Source organism: Pleurodeles waltl, chromosome 5, assembly GCF_031143425.1.
Source record: "Pleurodeles waltl isolate 20211129_DDA chromosome 5, aPleWal1.hap1.20221129, whole genome shotgun sequence".
NCBI lineage: Eukaryota > Metazoa > Chordata > Amphibia > Caudata > Salamandridae > Pleurodeles > Pleurodeles waltl.
In genome coordinates this window covers 1,434,119,360-1,434,141,981 of record NC_090444.1, presented here as the reverse complement: position 1 = coordinate 1,434,141,981, position 22,622 = coordinate 1,434,119,360, and the positions used below count along the sequence as shown (strand labels likewise).

The following is a 22,622-nucleotide window of genomic DNA, read 5'->3' as shown; positions in this document are numbered from 1 at the left end:
TATTGAGGGGAGTATTCCTACGGAAATATCCTCCACCAAAGAATGTCCTGCTGCTATAGCTGACCTGTTACAATTAACTGACTTATAATTCATGCCATTTCCAAACAACTCTGCCCAGGAATTTGCTACTTCTACCTCATCAGCCTCCACAAAATCCAAATCCCCCTGCCAAGCACCAACATAACTAGGCATTCCATGCACTCATGCATTTTTTCTTTGTTTCCAGTGCCCATGACTCTTTAAGGAGTTCTTAAGTCTCAACAGAATGTTTTGTGAATCTTCCTGAATTCCTGAAATTTCAAAACCTAGAAGATTGAGAGCACCTGATTCGACCAAATGCTGTTCTTTCCCTTCTGCACCTACCAACTGCCCTCTTCAAAATTGAATTGGAAACTTAATTTCCACAGCCATTTATATGGTTGCTGGGAACAATACCTGCATTTTCCAAAAAGGAATCATTAATATTATTTGATATTTCTGTCTCACCACAGTTACTAACACCCTCTAAATCATTGCAAAAGGAGGGAATCCATAACCTCTCATTCTTTTCCAGTCTTCACTGAACTCATTCACTGCTAATGCCATTGGGTCTGGCCACAAACTGAAATAATTCTGCATTTAAAAAGTCAAATGAGAAGCAAACAATTCTAACTCCAATGGACCCGAACATTGATCTAGTTTCTGAAACAAGTCTGTTCTTGATTTCCAATTACTACAATCTATTAAATGATAAGAATTCTGGTCTGTACTCACATTCTCCTTCCCAGGTAATTTTTCTACTTTCACTTCTGTTTTGTGGTACAGACACAATTCCCATAAATTCTTTGCACTTTCTGTTAATTCCCTTGAACTGGTCCCTCAAAATCTGTATATTTAAGTCACTACTGTTACATTTTCCAATCTCACTAACAATGAGCATCCCCAAAACTGCTTTCTGAAACTGCAAAGTGCAAAAAGACCTGCTGTGCCCTCCATGAAATTTATATGAGCCTCCTTTACCTTTAAATTTCATCCTCCTCCAGTTTCCTAATTAAAACACATTTCACCCAAGCCTACGTTACCTGGGTTTGATTCTAACCCAAAACCTGGAACCAAACCAAAAATGACTTGCTGGTCCAGGCCTTTATATTTTACATTTGACAATTCAACTTCTTTGCTTCCTTTAAAATCTGTACTGTGTCCCTGTTCCAAATACCCGTTGAAGGACATGAATTATTTAACTTCAATAAAGCCCTGTAATGTAATGCTCCTGGAAAATTGGCTTGCATTGATTACTACAATAGACTTATCACATGAGCCAGCTCACTTTTTGTCTGCCCATCATATGATTTACTTGCATCTTTTCTAATTTTATCTTCCTCTCCAGTAGCTGAATTTGACTTTTTACTATATCTAGTTTGAAGCTCAAGAACTCCATGGTCTGTGAAGGCTGAAAAAGAGACTTCTCCTAAATCACTATGAAAACCCAATTTTCAAAAAGACTCATCTCTTTGACTCACAAAAAGAATGGTGCCCAGATAAACTATAATTCTTACGTCTTGTTCTCTCAAGAATCCTACAACTACTGGTGTCAAAACCTTGGTAAAACACCAAGGGGGAAGCAAAAGTACAAATGACAGGCAATGGTACTAATATATTTGCTCTTCCCTTCTAAACTGAAGATAATCTTGACCTTCTTCATTTATAGAAATTCTGAATTAAACATCCCTCAGATCCAACTTCACCTTCCAATCTGATTCCTGCAGCATATCTCTTAACACATGCACTCCCTCCGTCTTTAAATAACGAATAGCAATACACCACAAATAAATTTAAAGGCCTCAAATTCATATCTGGCCTCCAACCCTTGTCCATCTTTTTCACTAAAAATAATGTACTCACAAATGTTGTTTCTTTGTTGTCTATACTTACTATGGTTTCCTTTCTCCAACATTTGAACTGTCTCATTTGATAACAATTTTCTTTGTACCTTTTCATTTTCTTATTCCCTTGGTTCTCTAACCCAAAATGTGTTTTTTTTCAAACTCCATAACATATTCTTTTACTATTGCAATAACCCATGGATCTTCAGTTATTCTCTTCCATTCCTTTAAAATGTTGTCAGGTCTGCCTCCCTACCTTCCAAGGTTACAATCATAAATAAACTTTGTATCCACCTTGCCCTGATGAACTATTCTATCCTCTTCCTCTTGAAGATCTATATCTTCCTCCTCTACCTCTCTGATGAAATGTGTGGTTCCTTGAATTCCCCTGCATGTTCCTTTTCCTTGACCATACAGGGCCTTACAGTATCCATGACCTAAATGTTGCTCTCTCCTTCCGGCCCTACCATATGAATTACTTCCTCCGAAATATTTTTGCATTGAATTCTGTGCTTTGTCTCGGGTCATAAAAGTAGAAACATATTTAGCAAGCAACTTAACTGTATCTTCCCAACACATTTGATTGATTCCTCTGTGGCCAAATCACCCAGTTTAGGGAATATGCACAATAAGATTACTTTCCTTTTTTCTCCTCACATTTGCATTGCCTAAAAAGCAGATTGCTTTTTGACTCCAGCCTCTCAACAGATTAATATAAACTTCACATCCTTTGACATAGGCCTTCTCCACCAAAATAAATATTCTGGTCAAAGGGCCTAGACATTCTAACAATCTGTCCTCACATTCTTTTAGTGAATGTTCTAAACCAGTGGTTCCCAACCGGTGGTCCAGGGACTCCTGTGGGTCCGCATTACCTTCTCAGGGGGTCCACGACTGCTTCAAAAAACATATAATATTAACAGATTAGGTTCCCAGCTTTCAGTAATGGGTCAGTTGGGGTCCCCGAATTCCAAATATGATTCAGTGGGGGTCCCTGGGTTCCAGTAATGATAAAGTGGGGGTCCACAAAAGTCAAAAGGTTGGGAACCACTGTTCTAAACCTTTTCTTTGATCTCTGCCTAATGTAGAAAGATATGTTAGTAATTAAGGGTCTGGATAAGGTGTCATGGTCTCTTTTTTTCCCAGTAATTGACAGAAACCACTCCGTTCTCATAACATTGCTCTCACCTCTTTCAAAAGGCTTTCTAATGCGCTATTTTATATATTCTGCATCATGGTCAAAGCTGACAAGTTTTATCTTCTAGGATGTTTCATATCCTTTGGATTGACCAACATCGGACCCGAAGGGTCTTTAGCTGCCTTGTCTGTATTTGTTTTAATCTCTCCAATATCCCTAAAATAATGTCCGGCACTAAAAACATTATCAAGGTCAATATGTACTCATTCATCTTTAAACTTGTCTTGCTAGTACTAAATGCCCCAGTCACCTAGGACTCCATGCCTTGACACTTCCCAATCAGTTACGTGCTTCCTTAAATGGACCTGCCCCTGGGACCCCCTCCAAAATATCCTCATCTTCTGAAAAAGACAAACGCTCAGCTTCATCATTCACTATAGCACTTTTCTTTATATTTGATCTAATCAGAGATTGTACAGCCTCAAGAGCTGCTCCCTTTAAATCACTTTTTGAAATCTGTTTTACGATTTTTGCTCATCTACAGAAATATTATTTCCTCCATCATTTGTCTTTATAAGTTAAACTATTTATTTGTTCCCAAACTCTATTTTAAAGTAACCTGACTACAAGAACCTTATGTAGTTTTGATCACCAAAACTAGTACTACTATTATTGTTCTAAAACATTGAAAAAAGTGCCTCCCCTCAATCGTGCAGAACCATTAACTGATAGTTAAAGTCAGCATGCAATATAATTTCACCTGCTTCCTATGGGAACAGACGTAGTAAAAATGCTCCCTACTACTGTAAAAAACGGACTACATGAAAAGTCGTATTGTCTTTATAAAGTGGCATAAACCCTTGTAAATGATGTCTAATGCCCTTACAAAATGCCTCAGCTTCATGGGATGCCTTTTAAAAATGACTGCCTCTAATAACACTGACTCTCAAGCTATTCTAGCAAGATTTATTCTTACTTTAAGGACTTGTGCTTTCATTCCCACAAACCATTTGAAAACGAACTCTCACATGCATGTCAGTTCCACGGCTTTGCCGATAGAAAGATAAAATACCTTTATAAACAAGTATTTTCTTTTTCTAAATAAATCTCTTCCTTCATAAAGCCCAATTTTAAAATGAACTTAAATCATGCCTAATAGAATTAATAGTACATACAAACTCACTATTTTTATATCCTAAAATCTAAGCTAAGATGTGACATTAATCAACAGCACTCATTCTACAACAAAACCCATAAATTGCGTTACGCCTGGGGTTCTGCATTCAACCAACTTAAAACATGCATAAATACTTAGAAATATACATGCATGTTTATCTACTCAGAAGCAGCAAATAAAGAGGGAGAAGATGCAGTGGAGAGGGTTCTATTCTACTTTATTTGTTCATACAGTGTTTTATATATGACACTTTGATGTGTTGCTGCTTGGAGGTAGTAAGTAAAAGTTCATGGATAATGCTAGCCCCCCTGTCTTAATTCTTAAACGGTGAACAACTCTTTGGCTTGACAGACTTTAAGAATCTAGTGGAATCCCTTTACACTCATGAGGGAAAGGCATACTAAAAACGTTGTCAGAGACTTGATGTATTGGAGGAATGCTGGAGGTTGTTAATACACTATAACAAAGTGGAACTGTATTGTCCTGTATTGTCCTCAAGGAGAATGTTAACAACTGCCTTAAGGGTATAGTAAGTTTGACTTTAAAGATAGGAAGAAACTAATTAGAAAGGAATTCAGGCAAATCTATTCTTTAAATTATATTTTATTTAGGAAAGAAATGTACTTTACACAAGTATTATTATTGCAATGCATTTAAGACAATTGAAATTTCTGATGTCAATGTATATCACTGAATTGATAAACCAATATTTAGCACTGAAATCCAAACAATAATTCACAAGGATCATACATAGCCTAGTGATACTGGTATAAAAACTGGCCTTCTTGTTTTAGCTTTATTACATATAATGGATGAGATCAAGCTGCAGCGCTGCCTATGCAACTTTATCACTGTTCAGTGAGAGGTTAGAAAACCTCTCCCCTTCTTATGCCGACAACAATGACTGCAAGATTAGGGTTTTAAGTTCTCTTTAATGCATGTCTACTGTATATTTCCATTTTCCGTTCCTGCTACAAAATTGTATGTGCAGTGTAGTTTTTTGTTCCTATTAGCCTTTTCATATTGAATTTCACAGGGTGGTATTGAACACATATGCCATTGCATCACTTCAAAAGTTGGAAAGTGAAACATCTAAAAAAACACTTTCCCGTTATGAGTTCTAAAAACTAATACCATGCAAAAAGGACACTTTGAAAGGGTTAATTCACAAAATATATCTAACAACCAATAGTGTGAGAAGGCTGAAGTATTTAAGTTGTGCATTAGAAAGCAGATTTACTAGTATACATTAATATTTCTTGCAAGGCAACTTTCTGCCCCTTGGTGTGTGAAATGGAAAGTGCAGCTATACACCATGTTTGCTAAGATATGCTGCACTTCTGGCCTCTCCTAGTACAGGTGCACTGTGTGCTGCCTAGTACCAATGCAGGCACCTTTGTGCCATGCTGCAAAGTTGCCTGCATTTGTGACAGGATTATTTTTGTGCAGGACATAATACCTTTCGGCACACAAAAAAAGCTTAGAGGCATATTCCTTTTTCTATTCTGCACATAGAAAGAGGAAGACACAAGGAGAAATGAAGATATTGCTCCTTAGAATGCCTCTGCACCATTTTGGCACAGACCAAGGTGTACAAGTGCTTGTAAAACTAGAGTTTCCTGAATCAAAGATAGTTGCCTTTAGTAGGGAGCCCATGGCCTAAGCTGCTCCATAGTTTCAGGCCATGGATTCCAAAGGATCTTCTTCAGTGTTTTGGTTATCTGAAGAGGAACTGCCAGGTCCACTGAGAGCAAGTCAGCATTGAGTTCCTTGTGGGTATGTAATGGTGATTGAGCTTTTATACTTAACCAGCACCTTTGCCTAAAGTTTTAAATATTATTCTGCTTTCCACCACAAACAGTTGGACAGATTTCAGAACTCGACATGGTTGTTTCTCTGTAACTGAAAGCAAAATAATGCTGACTGACTTTGTATTGTTTGGCTTCGTGATTAGTGTTTATGAGGCTGGTATCAGCTAAATGGAAGTAACTCAAGAGTTAGGTCAGAATCCAATTTAACCCCAAAGATTTTGAACTTTTGTAAAGAATTGGGGGGCACCTAAGGAGCAGTAGTAAAGGTTATAAATCAAAGTCAACTGCTCTGATGAGTCAGATTCCAATCCTTTCACTATTACATCCTAGGAAACTCTCCTTCCAACACTATACACAATGTAGGCCCTCACTAGACAGTCTCTCAAATGTTTACCCCTTTTGAAGGCAAATAATGGTTTCTAAAGTGGAATATCAAGAGAGGCTAATAAACGCCATTTTTTTAAAATAATATTTTTAATTCCATTTGACTCTGAACCAAATGTTGTAACACAAGTCATACGGGAGTGAACAGCTTTCTCTTTGACCTGGAGTAAGGCTTGTCGATCGTAATACCAGGCACTACAAGATCCCTGAAACGTGCCTGGTATTACAATATCTAGCAGCTCTACTAGAGAGAGTCAGGGTTTCCTATTGTGTCCTTTTCTTTCTTATGGCTGGTATGAGGGCTGCGAGTCCCTTTTTATGTACTTTCATTTCTGACATTTAGTTGTATTGGTTGATGTGGTTGATGGCTAACAATGCCCTGACAATAATTGGTTGGGTCTTTTCTATCTGTCTGTGGATAAGCTAGACTCTGGGGCTACCTAAAGCAGGGTTGTGAAAGTAGATTTAGTATTAGAGAGTATTTAGATGGGCCATTTTTACATTTAAAGATGGCCGCCACAGTTACTGCATTGGTCATCTGACATGTGACTACCTGAATGCTCTGCAATAGGGAGACAGACAGCTTGTGGATCTTACTAACATGGACTGAGCTGATGGCCCAGATGGATATTTTATTTATTAACTTACTGAGGTTGACAACAGTATACTTACCATAATTACCATAGTTACAACAGTTTCCAAACTCAGGGTATTAGTTAGGCATTTTTACCAGTTTTAGATGGCCGCCATAGTCACTGGAATGGTCACATGACCTTTTACTTCCCTATTTAAACTCACTGGCAAGGCCAGCAATGTTTGATTCTGACTCGCATGTGTTGAGCGGATGTGGATGGAGACAGATGCTAGCGGTCACAAATTTAAAAGGTATGAGTACACTGCAACGGAGGCAGAGTTTTTCTAGAGTTTATGTTGTATGACTGTTAAGCAATTCTAATATTTTAATCTCTAGATTTGTTCACCTGGGCTTGTAGGTTGAAGTCCCCTGGTGTGTTGCTACAGAGCCTATTTTTGCAACCTGTTGTAAGTAGCAGAATATAGCTATTCTAGTTGGGAGCCTGACACAGTGTACTTTTTGGTGCATGTTTGCTATGTTGTTAAAGTATTTTTGTAACTTTCCTTGTCATATAGGTGGTGGCTTATGCTAGTATCCACACCTGTGTTTTGGTGTTTTTTGGGATTCAACAGGCGGTACACATGGTGTGATTTCATAGATTGCATGCACTGTTTTTTAATTAACTTTTCTTATGTGTAGGTATTATTTAACAACACTGAGTCCTGATGATGGTCTGATGACCTCTGACTGCCACTACAGGCCGAAACGTCGACATTACCTTCTCATTTGACAAGCTGAATTGAAAGTCCATGATATTGCTTGAACTGGGACTAAAAACCAGGCAATTATTGTGCAGAACTGTGTCATGAGGAGGGTTATAACCTCTTCCTGGATCTGCAATTTAATGATCCAAAGGGGTTATATACAGTGTTGTTGTTTATGACATGGGCATTCATTGGAATTGTTGTACATGTTTTTGAACTTCCTGAATCCTATTGAGTAATATATTGGATTTTAACAGTACGGAGTTGTCTTATCATTAACTAAAGACTGTATAATATGTACAAATACTGTATCTAAATAATTCCTCTAGGAGCATTTTTAAGTGAGACACTTTTACAAAGTGGGCATTTTCTTGCTTAAACAATTATGTAACTGTGCCTGCTTGTGTATTCCCTATCTGGGTCAGACTGACAGTTTGGCTGTTTGTGAATTCCCTCTAGACAGTGACACAACAGGAGCTGGGGTGTGGCCTGCATATCCTGTTGGGCCATCTGAGCTAGAGTGGAGGGAGGAGTGGTCACTTACACCTGAATGGTCTGTGCCTGCCCTCACATAATGCAGTCTTCAACCCCCTGGTGTGAGTCTGGAGCCAGGCTGGGCAAGGCAGGATCATGTGAACAACAAAGACATTCCTTTGAAGTTTGCCTACTTCAAAGGCAGAAAGGGGTATAAATAGTGGACCCAAACCACCAGATTTTTAGATTACTTCTTGAACAAAGAGGAACCTCTGTCCAGGAGAAGAGCTGGAGGAGGGGATTGTGCCTTTGCCTGTGACTGTGCTTAGCTGGGTTGGCCTGCAGTTGCTGCTTCTCCCTGAAAGAGGACAAAGACTGGGCTTAGTGGTATATTCCTGCTTGTGAAGAATCTCCAAGGGCTTGGATTGAGCTTTCCTCCTGTTTTGAAGTCCCAGGGCCATTAGGGACTTACTTTGCCAACACCTGGACTCTCTGCTGAGACTTCTGCCCTGCCAATTGGTGCCCTCTCCAGTCTCTGGGCCCTTCAAAGGTGAAGTTGGCAGAACAAGAACTGAAATCCATGCACAGAACACCACGCGAGGACAATTTCGATGCACCACCCACAACGTGGCTGAAAAATTATGCACCACCCAATTCACGGCTAAAATCAGCGTACCACCTGCATTGCAGGTGGGAGATTGATGCAACGCAGCTGGAGAAACTACACAACACCCGCTTGCGGCTGCTGATAATGACGCAAACCCCACGCAGCACGGTTTTCCAACACTGTGCAACCAAATTCCTCACGCGTCCTCACTGGGCATCAAAAATCAATGCAAGCCTGTGCGGATCTGAGGTGCTCATCTGGAAATCGACACATCGCTCTCTAGTGGGAGAGAAGAACGACACATTAGCAACCCCACCAGATAAGAAAATAATGCACGGCCTCACTTGCAAATAGGGAATCCATGCATCAGTGACTTTTTCAACACACGCTCATTCACGTGGCTTTATTTTTTTTTTTAAACCTGGCACTTTGTGTAAAATCTACTTTTCAATTGTTTTCTATGGAGTAAGACTTATTCTTTTGAAAATTCATATCTTGACTTGTGTATGTTGGATTTTTTTCAGTTTGGTCTTGTTTGATTTAGATAAATATTACCTATTTTTCTAAACTGGTGTGGTGTTCATTTTGTAGTGTTTTTACTCTATTACTGTGTGTGTTGGTGCAAATACTTTACACATTGCCTTTGACATAAGTTGGACTGCTTGTGCCAAGTTAATAAGGGAGTGGAGCAGGGGTTATTGCAAGTGTGTGTCTCCCTTGCCCTGACTAGAGTGAGGGTCCCTGCTTGGACAAGTGCAAACTGACTACCAACCAGAGACCCCATTTCTAACATAAGTCTAGAGTAACTTGAGCTACTTCTGCAAGTCTTGCATTTTATACAGCAGGAGAAACCACCCCCCATTCTGGGTAGCCTCTAGAGGTATGTTGTGTGACCAGGTTGTGGCTTAAGTTGTCTTTTAGAGAATGGCTTTTCTCAAATTTAAGCTGTAGAGGTTAATGCACATACTTATTGATTATTTTGTCAGTCTGGAGTGTATGTTAGTGCTTCTTGAATATTTTTCTGATGTGAGTTTGGCTGGCAAAATGTTGTGCTGAATCTTATATTCTCATTCTGGTCTTCTTTATGTCTGTCACCAGGTTTCATAAGATTCAATCAGGGGACTTGGTCTAGTCTTATATTAGCCTGTTGGATGACTTTGTGGCCATAACCCGTCGCTTCACATCTGAATTTCAGGACTTCCCTCTCAGTTTTAAAGGCTTGAGTTGTACTACGGTCCCTCTTAGCCAATGGAGGTTTAGCATAGGGAATGCTATAGATTAAACTAGCTGGATGTGCAGTTGTTGCAAGTAAGAGATGTTTGCCTCCTGTTTGCTTACAAAACAACCTGGTTCCTAGTCCTCCATCTTGTACAGTTACTTCTACATCAAGAAACTAGATAATGGTTTTGCTTGTGTGTCCATTGAAATGGAAAGTGTACTCATTGTAGTTCAGAGTGATAATTAAACCATTGAAGACTATTCACCCCTCTCCAGATGACAAACACACCCACTCACACATCATTATAGCCACTCACACAACCACTCATAGACCCACAAAACTACTCACATACCCACTCACAGACTGTAGGAAAGTACCATCTTGCCTGGCATGTTACCCCCATATTTCACTGTATATATGTTGTTTTAGTGTATGTGTCACTGGGACCCTGCCAGCCAGGGCCCCAGTGCTCATAAGTGTGCCCTGTATGTGTTCCCTGTGTGATGACTAACTGTCTCACTGAGGCTCTGCTAACAAGAACCTCAGTGGTTATGCTCTCTCTGCTTTCTAAATTGTCACTAACAGGCTAGTGACCAATTTCACCAATTCACATTGGCATACTGGAACACCCTTATAATTCCCTAGTATATGGTACTGAGGTACCCAGGGTATTGGGGTTCCAGGAGATCCCTATGGGCTGCAGCATTTCTTTTGCCACCCATAGAGCCACTGCAGCCTGAGTGAAATAATGCCCACATTATTTCACAGCCATTTTACACTGCACATAAGTAACTTATAAGTCACCTATATGTCTAACCTTCACCTGGTGAAGGTTGGGTGCAAAGTTACTTAGTGTGTGGGCACCCTGGCACTAGCCAAGGTGCCCCCACATTGTTCAGGGCAAATTCCCCAGACTTTGTGAGTGCGGGGACACCATTTCACGCGTGCACTATACATAGGTCACTACCTATGTATAGCGTCACAATGGTAACTCCGAACATGGCCATGTAACATGTCTAAGATCATGGAATTGTCACCCCAATGCCATTCTGGCATTGGGGAGACAATTCCATGATCCCCTGAGTCTCTAGCACAGACCCGGGTACTGCCAAACTGCCTTTCCCGGGGTTTCACTGCAGCTGCTGCCAACCCCTCAGACAAGTTTCTGCCCTCCTGGGGTCCAGCCAGGCCTGGCCCAGGAAGGCAGAACAAAGGACTTCCTCAGAGAGAGGGTGTTACACCCTCTCCCTTTGGAAAAAGGTGTCAGGGCTGGGGAGGAGTAGCCTCCCCCAGCCTCTGGAAATGCTTTGATGGGCACAAATGGTGCCCATCTCTGCATAAGCCAGTCTACACCGGTTCAGGGATCCCCCAGCCCTGCTCTGGCGCGAAACTGGACAAAGGAAAGGGGAGTGACCACTCCCCTGACCTGCACCTCCCAGGGGAGGTGCCCAGAGCTCCTCCAGCGTGCCCCAGACCTCTGCCATCTTGGATTCAGAGGTGTGCTGGCACACTGGACTGTTCTGAGTGGCCAGGGCCAGCAGGTGACGTCAGAGACTCCTTCTGATAGGCTCTTACCTGTGTTGCTAGCCTATCCTCCTTCCTAGGTAGCCAAACCTCCTTTTCTGGCTATTTAGGGTCTCTGCTTTGGGGAATTCTTTAGATACTGAATGCATGAGCTCACCAGAGTTCCTCTGCACTTCTCTCTTCAACTTCTGCCAAAGGATCGACCGCTGACTGCTCAGGACGCCTGCAAAACTGCAACAAAGTAGCAAAGACGACTATTGCAACCTTGTATCGCTTCATCCTGCTGGCTTTCTCGCCTGTTTCCTGGTGGTGCATGCTCTGGGGGTAGCCTGCCTCCTTCTTGCACCAGGAGCTCTGAAGAAATCTCCCGTGGGTCGACGGAATCTTCCCCCTGCAACCGCAGGCAACAAAAGACTGCATCACCGGTCCTCTGGGTCCCCTCTCAGCACGACGAGCGTGGTCCCTGGAACTCTGCAACTCTGTCCAAGTGACTCCCACAGTCCAGTGACTCTTCAAGTTTGGTGGAGGTAAGTCCTTGCCTTCCCACGCTAGACTGCATTGCTGGGTACCACGTGATTTGCAGCTGCTCCGGCTCCTGTGCTCTCTTCCAGGATTTCCTTCGTGCACAGCCAAGCCTGGGTCCCCGACACTCTAACCTGCAGTGCACAACCTTCTGAGTTGTCCTCCGGCGTCGTGGGACTCCCTTTTCTGACTTCGGGTGGACTCCGGTTCACTCCTCTTCTAAGTGCCTGTTCCGGTACTTCTGAGAGTGTTGCCTGCTTCTGTGAGGGCTCCCTGACTTGCTGGGCGCCCCCTCTGTCTCCTCATCCAAGTGGCGACATCCTGGTCCCTCCTGGGCTACAGCAGCATCCAAAAACCCTAACCGCGACCCTTGCAGCTAGCAAGGCTTGTTTGCGGTCTTTCTGCGTGGGAATACCTCTGCAAGCTTCTACATGACGTGGGACATCCATCCTCCAAAGGGGAAGTTTCTAGCCCTCTCCATTCTTGCAGAATCCACAGCTTCTACCATCCAGTGGCAGCTCCTTTGCACCCTCAGCTGACATTTCCTGTGCATCTGCCCACTCTCGACATTGTCGCGACTCTTGGACTTGGTCTCCTTGTTCCACAGGTACTCTCGTCCGGAAATCCACTTTGGTTGCTTTGCTGGTGTTGGTCTTCCTTGCAGAATTCCCCTATCACGACTTCTGTGCTCTCTGGGGAATATAGGTGCACTTTACACCTACTTTTCAGGGTCTTGGGGTGGGCAATTTTTCTAACCCTCACTGTTTTCTTACAGTCCCAGCGACCCTCTACAAGCTCATATAGGTTTGGGGTCCATTCGTGGTTCGCATTCCACTTTTGGAGTATATGGTTTGTGTTGTCCCTATACCTATATGCTCCTATTGCAATCTATTGTAACTTTACACTGTTTGCATTACTTCCTTTTGCTATTACTGCATATTTTTGGTATTGTGTACATATATCTTGTGTATATTTGGCATCCTCATACTGAGGATACTCATTGAGATACTTTTGGCATATTGTCATAAAAATAAAGTACCTTTATTTTTAGCATATCTGTGTATTGTGTTTTCTTATGATATTGTGCATATGACACCAATGGTATAGTAGGAGCTTTGCATGTCTCCTAGTTCAGCCTAAGCTGCTCTGCTATAGCTACTTTCTATCAGCCTAAGCTGCTAGAAACACCTCTTCTACACTAATAAGGGATAACTGGACCTGGTACAGAGTGTAAGTACCCCTTGGTACCCACTACAAGCCAGGCCAGCCTCCTACACAGACCCACACATCACTCATACACCCATTCACATATCCACTCACACACTCAAGCAACCACTTACTAACCCACACACACAATGACAGACTCACAAAACCACTCACTCACTATGACTTATTGGTGGAAAGTGTGTTATTGGTAAGGGCTAGTAGGTACCTACACTTAGCAATAGGCCAAAAGCCCCCACTAGGTCCAGTCAAGGTCTCAATAAATTAATCCTTGCTCAACCCTTGGTAACTTGGCCCACAAGCAATTAGGCTTAATTTAGGAGACAGGCGTGTAAAGCATTTAATATCAACAAAACATTAAATAAGTGAAACACACAATAAAAATCCGACACCAATTTATAAAAGTAGAAACATATTTAATCTTTAAAATGACACCAAAACAACAAACAACTAGATATGAACTTTTAAAGCTAAAAATTAAAAATGGTGCTTAAAAGGCATTAGCGCTCAAAGAGTAAAAAAAGGTTGCAATGGACAGAGTCCAGCATTCAGGCCAGCCACGATGTAACACTTTTTCATTTACTTTCAGAAGTGTTTCTTGATTCAGGAAAGTGGTCCACGGCACCAGGCAAGGGTTCAGAGGCTCTGGTTTGCCTCTTGGGGTTTGGGACTACAACTTCCACAGTGCACCTCTTCATCTTATGGAGCTTTTTACAAAAGTTGCTCCAAACTTCTCTAAACTTCTGGATCTTCTTCCAGAGGTCCTTTTTGGGTCATTGAAGTGTCATCAAACTTGATCCAAGGTTCCAGAAGCTCTGAACTGCTCCTTGGAGGTTGGGACTACAGTTCCCAGAATGCACCTGGTCAGAATGCTCAAATGGCCACTGGACGCTGATCAGCTGGGCTCTTCTTGCAGGACTTGATGCAGGGACTCGATGGAGGAGGTCCAGTTTCTGTCCCAGGTGGTTTTTCCTCCTTTGAGAACCAGTTTGGCCACTCTCCTGCATCCTGCTCTGTCATCTGCTACAGCGGTTCTCCTTCAACAAGATGCATCCTTTGTTTCAGCCTAGGCCACTTCACACCTCCTTAAGGCAGATTGACTCAGGCTGCCAGAGACTGACTAATCATGAAAGGGCACTAAAGGGCTGATTTTGGTAACTTTCAGAAAGAGTTCTAAAACTATTTCCCTGTGCTAGTTAAGATAGATCCAACCTTGGCAACTTGTGGGATTTATTCTAACCTTTAATTTGATACCAAGCTTGACAGATCTTTTCTAGTAGAAATAAGACTTTATTAATTTTAATAAAGTCTCCCAATGAAGTTAATGCACTACAATAGGGTGAAAATGTTGGCTGTTTTTCCCCCACCAGGACTTATAAAATATCTTTCATAAAGTCTCTGCTAATATTTACACTGCACCCAACCCTTGGGGAACTTAGGGCAGACCTTAGGGATAACTTATATGTAAAAATAAAGTAGTTTAGGACTTTAGAAGTACTTTTAATTCCAAAGCCAGATTTGAGGTTAACTTTAACTTAAAAGTAGCCAGCAAGGCAGGCATGCCTTTACAATGACACTGGACACCACAGTAATGCACTTAGGGGTGCACTAAGTATGCTGGGGTCACTAAACCTGCATGCCCTACCACATTCTAGGGACTTAAAGGTAGGTTGCTAGAGGCAATTATAATTATGTCTAACTTGCATATTGCATTTTAATCAGAGCACAGGCCTTGGGACTTGTTAGCAGTGCCCAGTGCCTGGTCAGAGTCAGAAAACACCAGTATCAGCTTAGAATGGGGGCAAAAGTGAGGGGCCTCCTGCAATCAGTCCAGTTGTGTAACACTTGTGGTCTAAGGTAACTATAACTTGCACCTTCGCCATGCACTGCTAATTACCTCACATATTACTTCACTCATGACATCTTCTTTAAAATTGTTGATAAGACCACTGCAACATTTGCAGTGAAATTATTGATGATAAGGCTGCGCTTGGTGGGGCCACAAGTTATAGTTATTTGGGACAACTTTAACTATAACTCCTGAATTTCTATGTTTTTATATGTAAAATTGGAACCTAATTATAATGCCCCTCCCTGTAGTCTTTTTTAGTGAATATATGTGTGTGTGTGTGTGTCTCTTTGTTTGCTTTTATAGACCAATATTGAGTAGTATAAAAATCATCTTTCACAATCACCTTAATGACATCCCCTAATACACTTTGCAGATCTATATTTACCATTGCCATGGCAAGGTTATCAAAAGTTATGCCACAAGGTTACCTAATTTGTAGCCCTGAAGTAACTATACCTTACATCTCCATCATCAATGATGTCATTTCAGATGTCAGAAGTAATGTTATTAATGATATAATAAAACATGTCAGAAGTAATTCATAATGTAAGGGTATAAGCAGTGCATGGTAAGGAAGAATGTTATAGTTACTTCACGGCTTGCTTTCTAATTACTTCTCTTACTTATAACTGGTGAATTTCAGTGTTTTTCCAGTTTAAAATATAATGTTGCAACTATATATATATATATATATATATATATATACATTCACTGAAGAAACAACAAAGAAACAAAGTATAAAGAGACATTATAGTTAGGTTCTGAATTTACCTGCACAAAGCATAGCAATTCAGTTAGAGTTATTTAAAGTAACTTTAACTTGTGCCCTAAGGTAACTATAACTTGCGCTCCTGCCATGCACAATTTCCTCAACAATAATTTCATTGCTCTGTTGGCAGTGATAATATCAATGATGCCATAGAAGATATAATCAATGATGTAATATGCAGGGTAATTAGCTGTGCACAGCAATAGATGGATGGATGGATGGCAAAGAGTTTGTCTGTAACTGGAAATAGATTGCACTTAAACAAATCAGACACTTAAATTTAAAGCTGAGGTCATTGCTTCTATTTCCGACTTGTTCTATCTGGTGATATACATTAAACTGGGGATTATATCTGACTGTAAAGTTCCTGGAAAGGATGCAATGAGAGTGCCTAGAGCATACCATAAGAAAAGGTCATGTTTATATACAGATATGAGCACAGACAAGCAACATTCATACCAACTTTAAGTGAATATTTGGTTGTTTCCCTCAGAAACAGAATGTATTCCTACCCCCGTTCAATTCAAATAATGAAAGGTGGTATTCGTTTTATAATTTTCATTTTGTTCTGCACAAAGAACACGCAGGGTGATACCATTCCCATTATTCTGATGGGGTGGAATATCTCTGCGCGCTACCATTACCCAGAGCCTCAAACAAATGTTCGCAGTGATAAGATCGTGTTAAAACACTGGCAATAATTAAGAAAATCTAATTTATGAGGGCGAGGGAGCACGGTGGGATGGTGGCGATAGAAGAACACGTAAGTAGGTGGCCTTGAGACTACTGCCAACGCGCCATCGCAACCAAGGCTACCGAGCCCGGCTAATGCTGCTGTGGAGGGGGAGGCTTGGGGCTGCGGGCTGTTATTTCGAGGAGGACCCACCTCCCTCTGTCGAAGCAGCTTCGGCAGAGTGGAGCAATCCGACGCTGCCCGTTTCCAGGGTGAAATTGCTTTCCTCCTCCATCTCCACCTCCTCCACGCAGGAAGCATCCAAGAAATTGCACGAATACAGCTACAGCAGTATTCTACCAGCACGCAGGGAAATGAGAAAAATACATGGATCCCAGAAAATAAGCTTTAAAGAAAAGGTGCAGAGCAGTGTGCGTTGAAAGAGAAATTAGTGTGCTACGGAGGGAAATGGGCATGTATTAGCTGTCTGAGGGGATTTTTTTTTTTCTAGCAGCGGTTAGTGGGTTTGCTGCTCCATCGGAAGGAGCACTACACAGTGCTGCCCTGCTGAGCAGTACCTCGGACAGCTCCGAGCATTGGGCACTTTCACGGATCACTGCCTCGGACAGTTGCTACCCAAAGCTCGGTAGCGGCGGGGGAGGGCCAGCACCGCGGACAGCTCTCTCCACATGGACGTGCGGAGGAGCTCACAGCTCCCCGGACAGTCTGCTGCAGACCCCGTGCTCCCCAGATCAGCACTTCCGAGAGCTCCACCCGCCGGGGCTCAGGCGCATTTCCCAGCAATTCCTCCCCGTGCACCTCAATTAAGCTTCTTTCGAACAACAAGTACCAGACTGTAGATGTCTCCCCTACGGCACTCGGATGATGTTCGCCATTAAGCAGCGCTTCTTCCACGGAATTGACTGCCAGGTGTAATTATGCCGGTGTTTTTCTCGTTGCAGGAACGACTCTTTTGGAACCTGGTCCACCCAGGGATGTAAAACTGTGCTTACCGATGCATCCCACACGAAATGCTTATGTGATCGTCTCTCTACCTTCGCCATTTTGGCTCAGCAACCGAGAGAAATAGTAAGTAACTGTGGGAATGCGGGTTTAATGCATAGGCACGAAGGCAGTGACAGCGTTGCTCCGTGGTGTATTGCAGCTGACTGGCGGGGCGGGGAGAGACATGTTTTTTGAAAAAGACACGGTTGCTGAAATTTATGTACGAGCTGCTGTCCAGCCGTGTTAAAATGATTCCAGATCTTGCGCTAGAACTAATTCCTACGCAGTTTGAGTCATAGTGTAACTCTGGATTCATACTCCTGTGATATGAACACCAGTGGGAAAAAAATCTGTGAGAGCGTGCAGCTTGAATAGCCATGCTAATGGCAGCTTCAAGAGATGCGAGCCTTGTCAGAGGAATCAGCGGGCTCCTTCTGTTGCCAGTGTAACGAGAAGGCTAGATTGTAAAACAATTTTCCGCTCTGCATTGGATATTTTCAGTACAGACCTTCCTCTGTTACTGTTGACATCGGAAAGGGAGTGGGAGGGGGGCGCACCCCTCATGAATTGTAAGCCAATATCGAATATATTAAAGCATTGCAAGTATAATTACCTGCCACATTCTAGATTTCCGGCATTACAGAAAAATATGCTTAGGGAGTGAAAAGAATGTTGCAGTCGTTTAAGATGATCAGTCCTGGAATTTGTATTGAGTGCTTTTTTCTGCAGTGATCTATATCCTGCAGGGTAAAGCAAGTAGATCAAATGACACCTTTGGGCCCAGCATCGCGTTGAGGTATCAGGCCTTAAATGATATAGTTTTCATATTGTATTATTTCATGTTTCATCTCTTAGGTGGATAACTCTTGGTTCGAATGTTTCATTTGGCATCTTAATTTGTGAACTATTAAAAAACGATTTCTATGGTTGTGTTGAGTGACTAATAAGATGTACCCCAACCCGTTATTCTTCAAGGTCATTTATTTATGTAATTACCAGCTGGTACTGATATGAAACTCCACCCATCTAGGAGGCTTTTATAATGAGGTTGTGCTTGGCGACGTACACATGTTAAGATTCTTCATACCATTGTGTCTACTTGAGATGAAACTACATAGATTGACGTGGACAAACGGCACAAGAAAGAGTCCAAAACAGTCCCAAACTTTTCTACCTTAGCAGGAGCTATTGCAGTGAAATATGGGAGATGTCGTTGGGTAATATCAGTGGAGTGTAAATGCAATCAGGAGCTAGTGAGAACTGATTATGGTTAGAATACTTTCTTCACACCCCTGCCTCCAAATCGAAATCCCTTCTTGTGGCTCATTTCGTAGAACACAAACAAGGTGTGAGATTGTGCCGTGTGCACACTATTTAATGCTCATGGCCTTTGGTTTTTCATGTTTGAAAGTTAGGTGTATTCCAGCTGATATGGAAAAAAGAGGTTTGCCTTTGAGCTGCAAAAGAAAACTTCAAATATTCTGTCAACGAGGCTACTCTGTTAATGCAGCCATAGAAAAAATTAAACCTGAGTGACGTATAAGTTGACGTTAAGCAGGCCCATATACGATTTTTTTTTAGTTACGGGTTTATTTTTCTTACAGGTCATGGAATCATCAGGTGCCCCTTCTGTTACCCTAATTGTGGGCTGTGGCCTATCCTGCTTGGCCTTAATCACTCTAGCAGTTGTCTATGCAGCACTATGGAGGTATGTATGTGATCTGAATGAAAAATTAAGAAAATAAATGTACTTTCCAGTGTGTATACATTCTGAAACTGTAACTTGTTCAATTCTGCCTAATGCATTGCGTATTATATGCATACCATATGATGAACAATTGATTTTATTTTCTCTTACAATTTAAAGACAGTTATAGGTGTATTGTCTAGTTAATGTTCCATAACTATTTAGACTTCTACAGTGTTTATGAAGCTATTAGGAACAAGCATTAGCAAAGCTAATAGGTCTGGCTTTCATTTAGAGTCCTGCCTAAACCATTTAAAGATCTTCTGCAATGGAAAAGGCCAATCGTAAATTGGCTCTTTTATGTAAACAATGCCCTTTTAAGGTAATGTATTTAATGGCGGATGAATCAGATTACAAGAAATAAAAAGGTTCTCAAGCATTGCAATGCAAACACTTCATTGGAAATGGAATCCTAAACCAAACAACCAATAGCAGGAGAGGACAAATACTCCTCAGGTGGAGCCAAAGCCCACTCTATGACACTTTCACTATTTAAAATGGTAACAGTAGGTCTAGCAGACAGCTGCACTGTTAAGCCAGACCTAAAAAGGGAGACGTGCTTCTGAAAACAAAAAGCTTGGGTAACATTGATTGCTCACACATTCACTAAGTTGCACATTTATAGGACAGAGGACCTATACATTTATATCCAGTGTGTTGCTCATCAGGTTAGGGGCCAGATGTATCAAAGGGTTTTACCCATTCTGTCTCTATAGGAAAATGTGTTTGTACATATGGCCCTAGGTCACATAACATGTTTTCCATTATAAGAGAAGATCTGGGTAAAATATTAATGACAATTTAGTTTGCATCAAAAATTAAATTATTTCTAGAGGCTTCAATAGTAAGTATGATGACCAGCTATCTAGAAGATGCGCACTTTATTAATCTCATATAGACAATTACAAAATGTACCCTGCTGTGATTCTAACGTCCTAGATGCAATTCTCTGAGTAGACATTGATGGACAATGTCCTCTTTAGTGAAGTGTAAAATGGTACACAGTAAGCGATAAGGATGATATCTTAGAGTATCAAAAAAAGTTGAGTATAGGAAAAAAATGCATTGCCTAGAAAAAGTTGTTGGTACAAGCTTATGCAACCAGCACCTTACTACAGGCATTTGTGCAAAGGATGCATTTCACATACTTCCTGAAAATGAAGAGAGCTGTGCAAAGATTTATTTGTCACCTCTACTTATTCAGATCATTTTCACACGAACTGAACCCTACTGAGCCAAACACAGCCCTTGGGGTGTGAGTCACATTAGATGAATATTTGCGTCATAACTCAATGCTGGAAAATGTAGGCACATATTTTCTCTGCAAGCTTATAATTTGTGGAGCTTTTTCACACTATCAAATTAAAGGGCACACAGGACCTCATTTACAGGAGGACAGCAAATGAAAACCTGCTAAAAAATGACACATCTTCCAACCATCTACCTCCCAGTTTCCCCTCCTTTTCAAATGGTGAGCAAGGCACTTAGTTTTCGGCACAGACGCCTCAGGAAGTGCTACTGCTAATAATCCCTTACATGCCAACCAGTAGTCAGAAAACTGCAATCCACAAGCTATTGGACTATCCCATCCTACTTATACCAGGTCTCCCAGTATTGTTTTCTACTCTCTTGGATGGCCATTCAATGAATGCTGCTCCCAGCCAAAAATAAACTATCCTGTTGTCTGTGTGCTGTGAGGACATCCACAATGCATCAGGGACATTGATTTAATGTATATCAGAAGCAAAACCTACGTTGGTGGTTTGTTTCTGAAAAACATAAGGATGGTACCTGTTCCACTGTGACCTGGAGGCCAGAAAGGCATTGACTGTTTCTCCCAGAAGTGCTTTCACTCTGTTATCTGGAGTACATTTGTCAAATATCACAGTATTATGGGCAGATATCTTTATAGATCTGAATGGTTGAGTGCCTGGATGCAGGGATCTGCCATGACAATGGCTTGGTGTCCGGAGTTAGGGGGCCTAAATGAGGCCCTAAATCTTTTCTCTGAAATTGATTTGCTTCCTTTGAACCGCTTTCAACATTAAAAGTAAGATCCGTTTTGCAAATGTCACGATCTCCATGAGCCTATTCGAAAACAATCAACTGAATAGTTTACCCTCATTTCAAAGTTTTTCACAGCAGTTTGCAAAGATTGCAGTTAAAAGTTTTGCAACTTTGCGATGGCAAATTTTGCGAGTGGGAAGGTATTCACTGGCAAACATTCGTTTTTTTTGCAGGAATAATGGTGTCAACTAAACATTGGATATAATGTCAAAACAATGATGCTCAGTGATTTGTAATGATTCTTTGAGCCAAAATATGTATCTCTTGAAAGTGGCCTACTATCAGAGACATATTTTACCCTATTCGGGACTCATAAGCGTTATGCAGTTGATATGCTTTGAAAGAAAAAAACCTGACACTTTGCTTCGAATATTGAAGAAAATACGCGGACTTACCTTCAACTAAAGTTGAGTTACGTTTTTCGCATGCAATCTAAGTCATGCTTAGATCCCAATTATCTATTGGCCTGCCTGTAGTAAACAGAGATTCCTGCTTTTCGTACGTTTATGCCCTCGCATAATTTTCACCGCGAACTCTCAATATTTTTCCAGTAATACTATCTGGTGCTGAGAATGTATGTGCCATTTTCTCACAATTTAACTGTAAAACTATTTTCTTCCCAACTTTCAATGGAAGATGGAGATCTGGTACCCTTAAAACGGCCTAAAAGAGCTGTTGAGGTCCCAGATTGAATGTGACAATCTATATGCAGAAAACTTTGCAAGTTACATCGTGTTATCGTTTTACACACAAAAATTATGTGAAGTTTACAAGAGGAAACCATGGTAATTTGTTTTCACCATTGCTTTAAGTTCTGATAGGCTCTAGTGTTCTGAACGAATTCACCCTTTTCAAAAACAGCTAGCAGTTAAGGGTTTGTGTGGTATGCTTATTGTAAAAGAAAATATGTATTTCTAGCTATACATTACGTTCCTTTTCTTTTTAATTTCCTTTGTCTGGCTTTATTATTTTATTCGTATAAAGAACCATCACACTCAAAACGTACCCTCTCTAAAGCTCATAGACCCTAATGTAGACACAAGTTAGTGATTTTTGGACATCGCATCCCGATATACATGTACGTATTAACCTGAAAATTCATTTAAACGGTAATTTACCTTTCAGTTATGACTCTAAACTGAAAGTTTGCATGGACCTATTAAAGCTAATAACTGGGTCTTCCGTGATTATGTGCTTACCTACAGCTCGTGGTCATGTCTTGAATCAAC

The 22,622-nt window shown here is 41.2% G+C and overlaps 1 protein-coding gene across 14 annotated transcripts in view; it reads left to right on the top strand.

Annotated features, from left to right (window-relative positions):
* ADGRB3 (adhesion G protein-coupled receptor B3) overlaps positions 1 to 22,622 on the top strand; it is a 1,499,072-nt gene that overhangs the window by 1,154,940 nt on the left and 321,510 nt on the right. For all 14 annotated transcript variants that reach the window (XM_069235737.1, XM_069235727.1, XM_069235726.1 and 11 more), the window contains 2 exons: positions 17,537 to 17,663; positions 19,184 to 19,287. In XM_069235737.1, the coding sequence (XP_069091838.1) occupies positions 17,537 to 17,663; positions 19,184 to 19,287 (231 nt within the window). The remainder of the gene's footprint in view (positions 1 to 17,536; positions 17,664 to 19,183; positions 19,288 to 22,622) is intronic.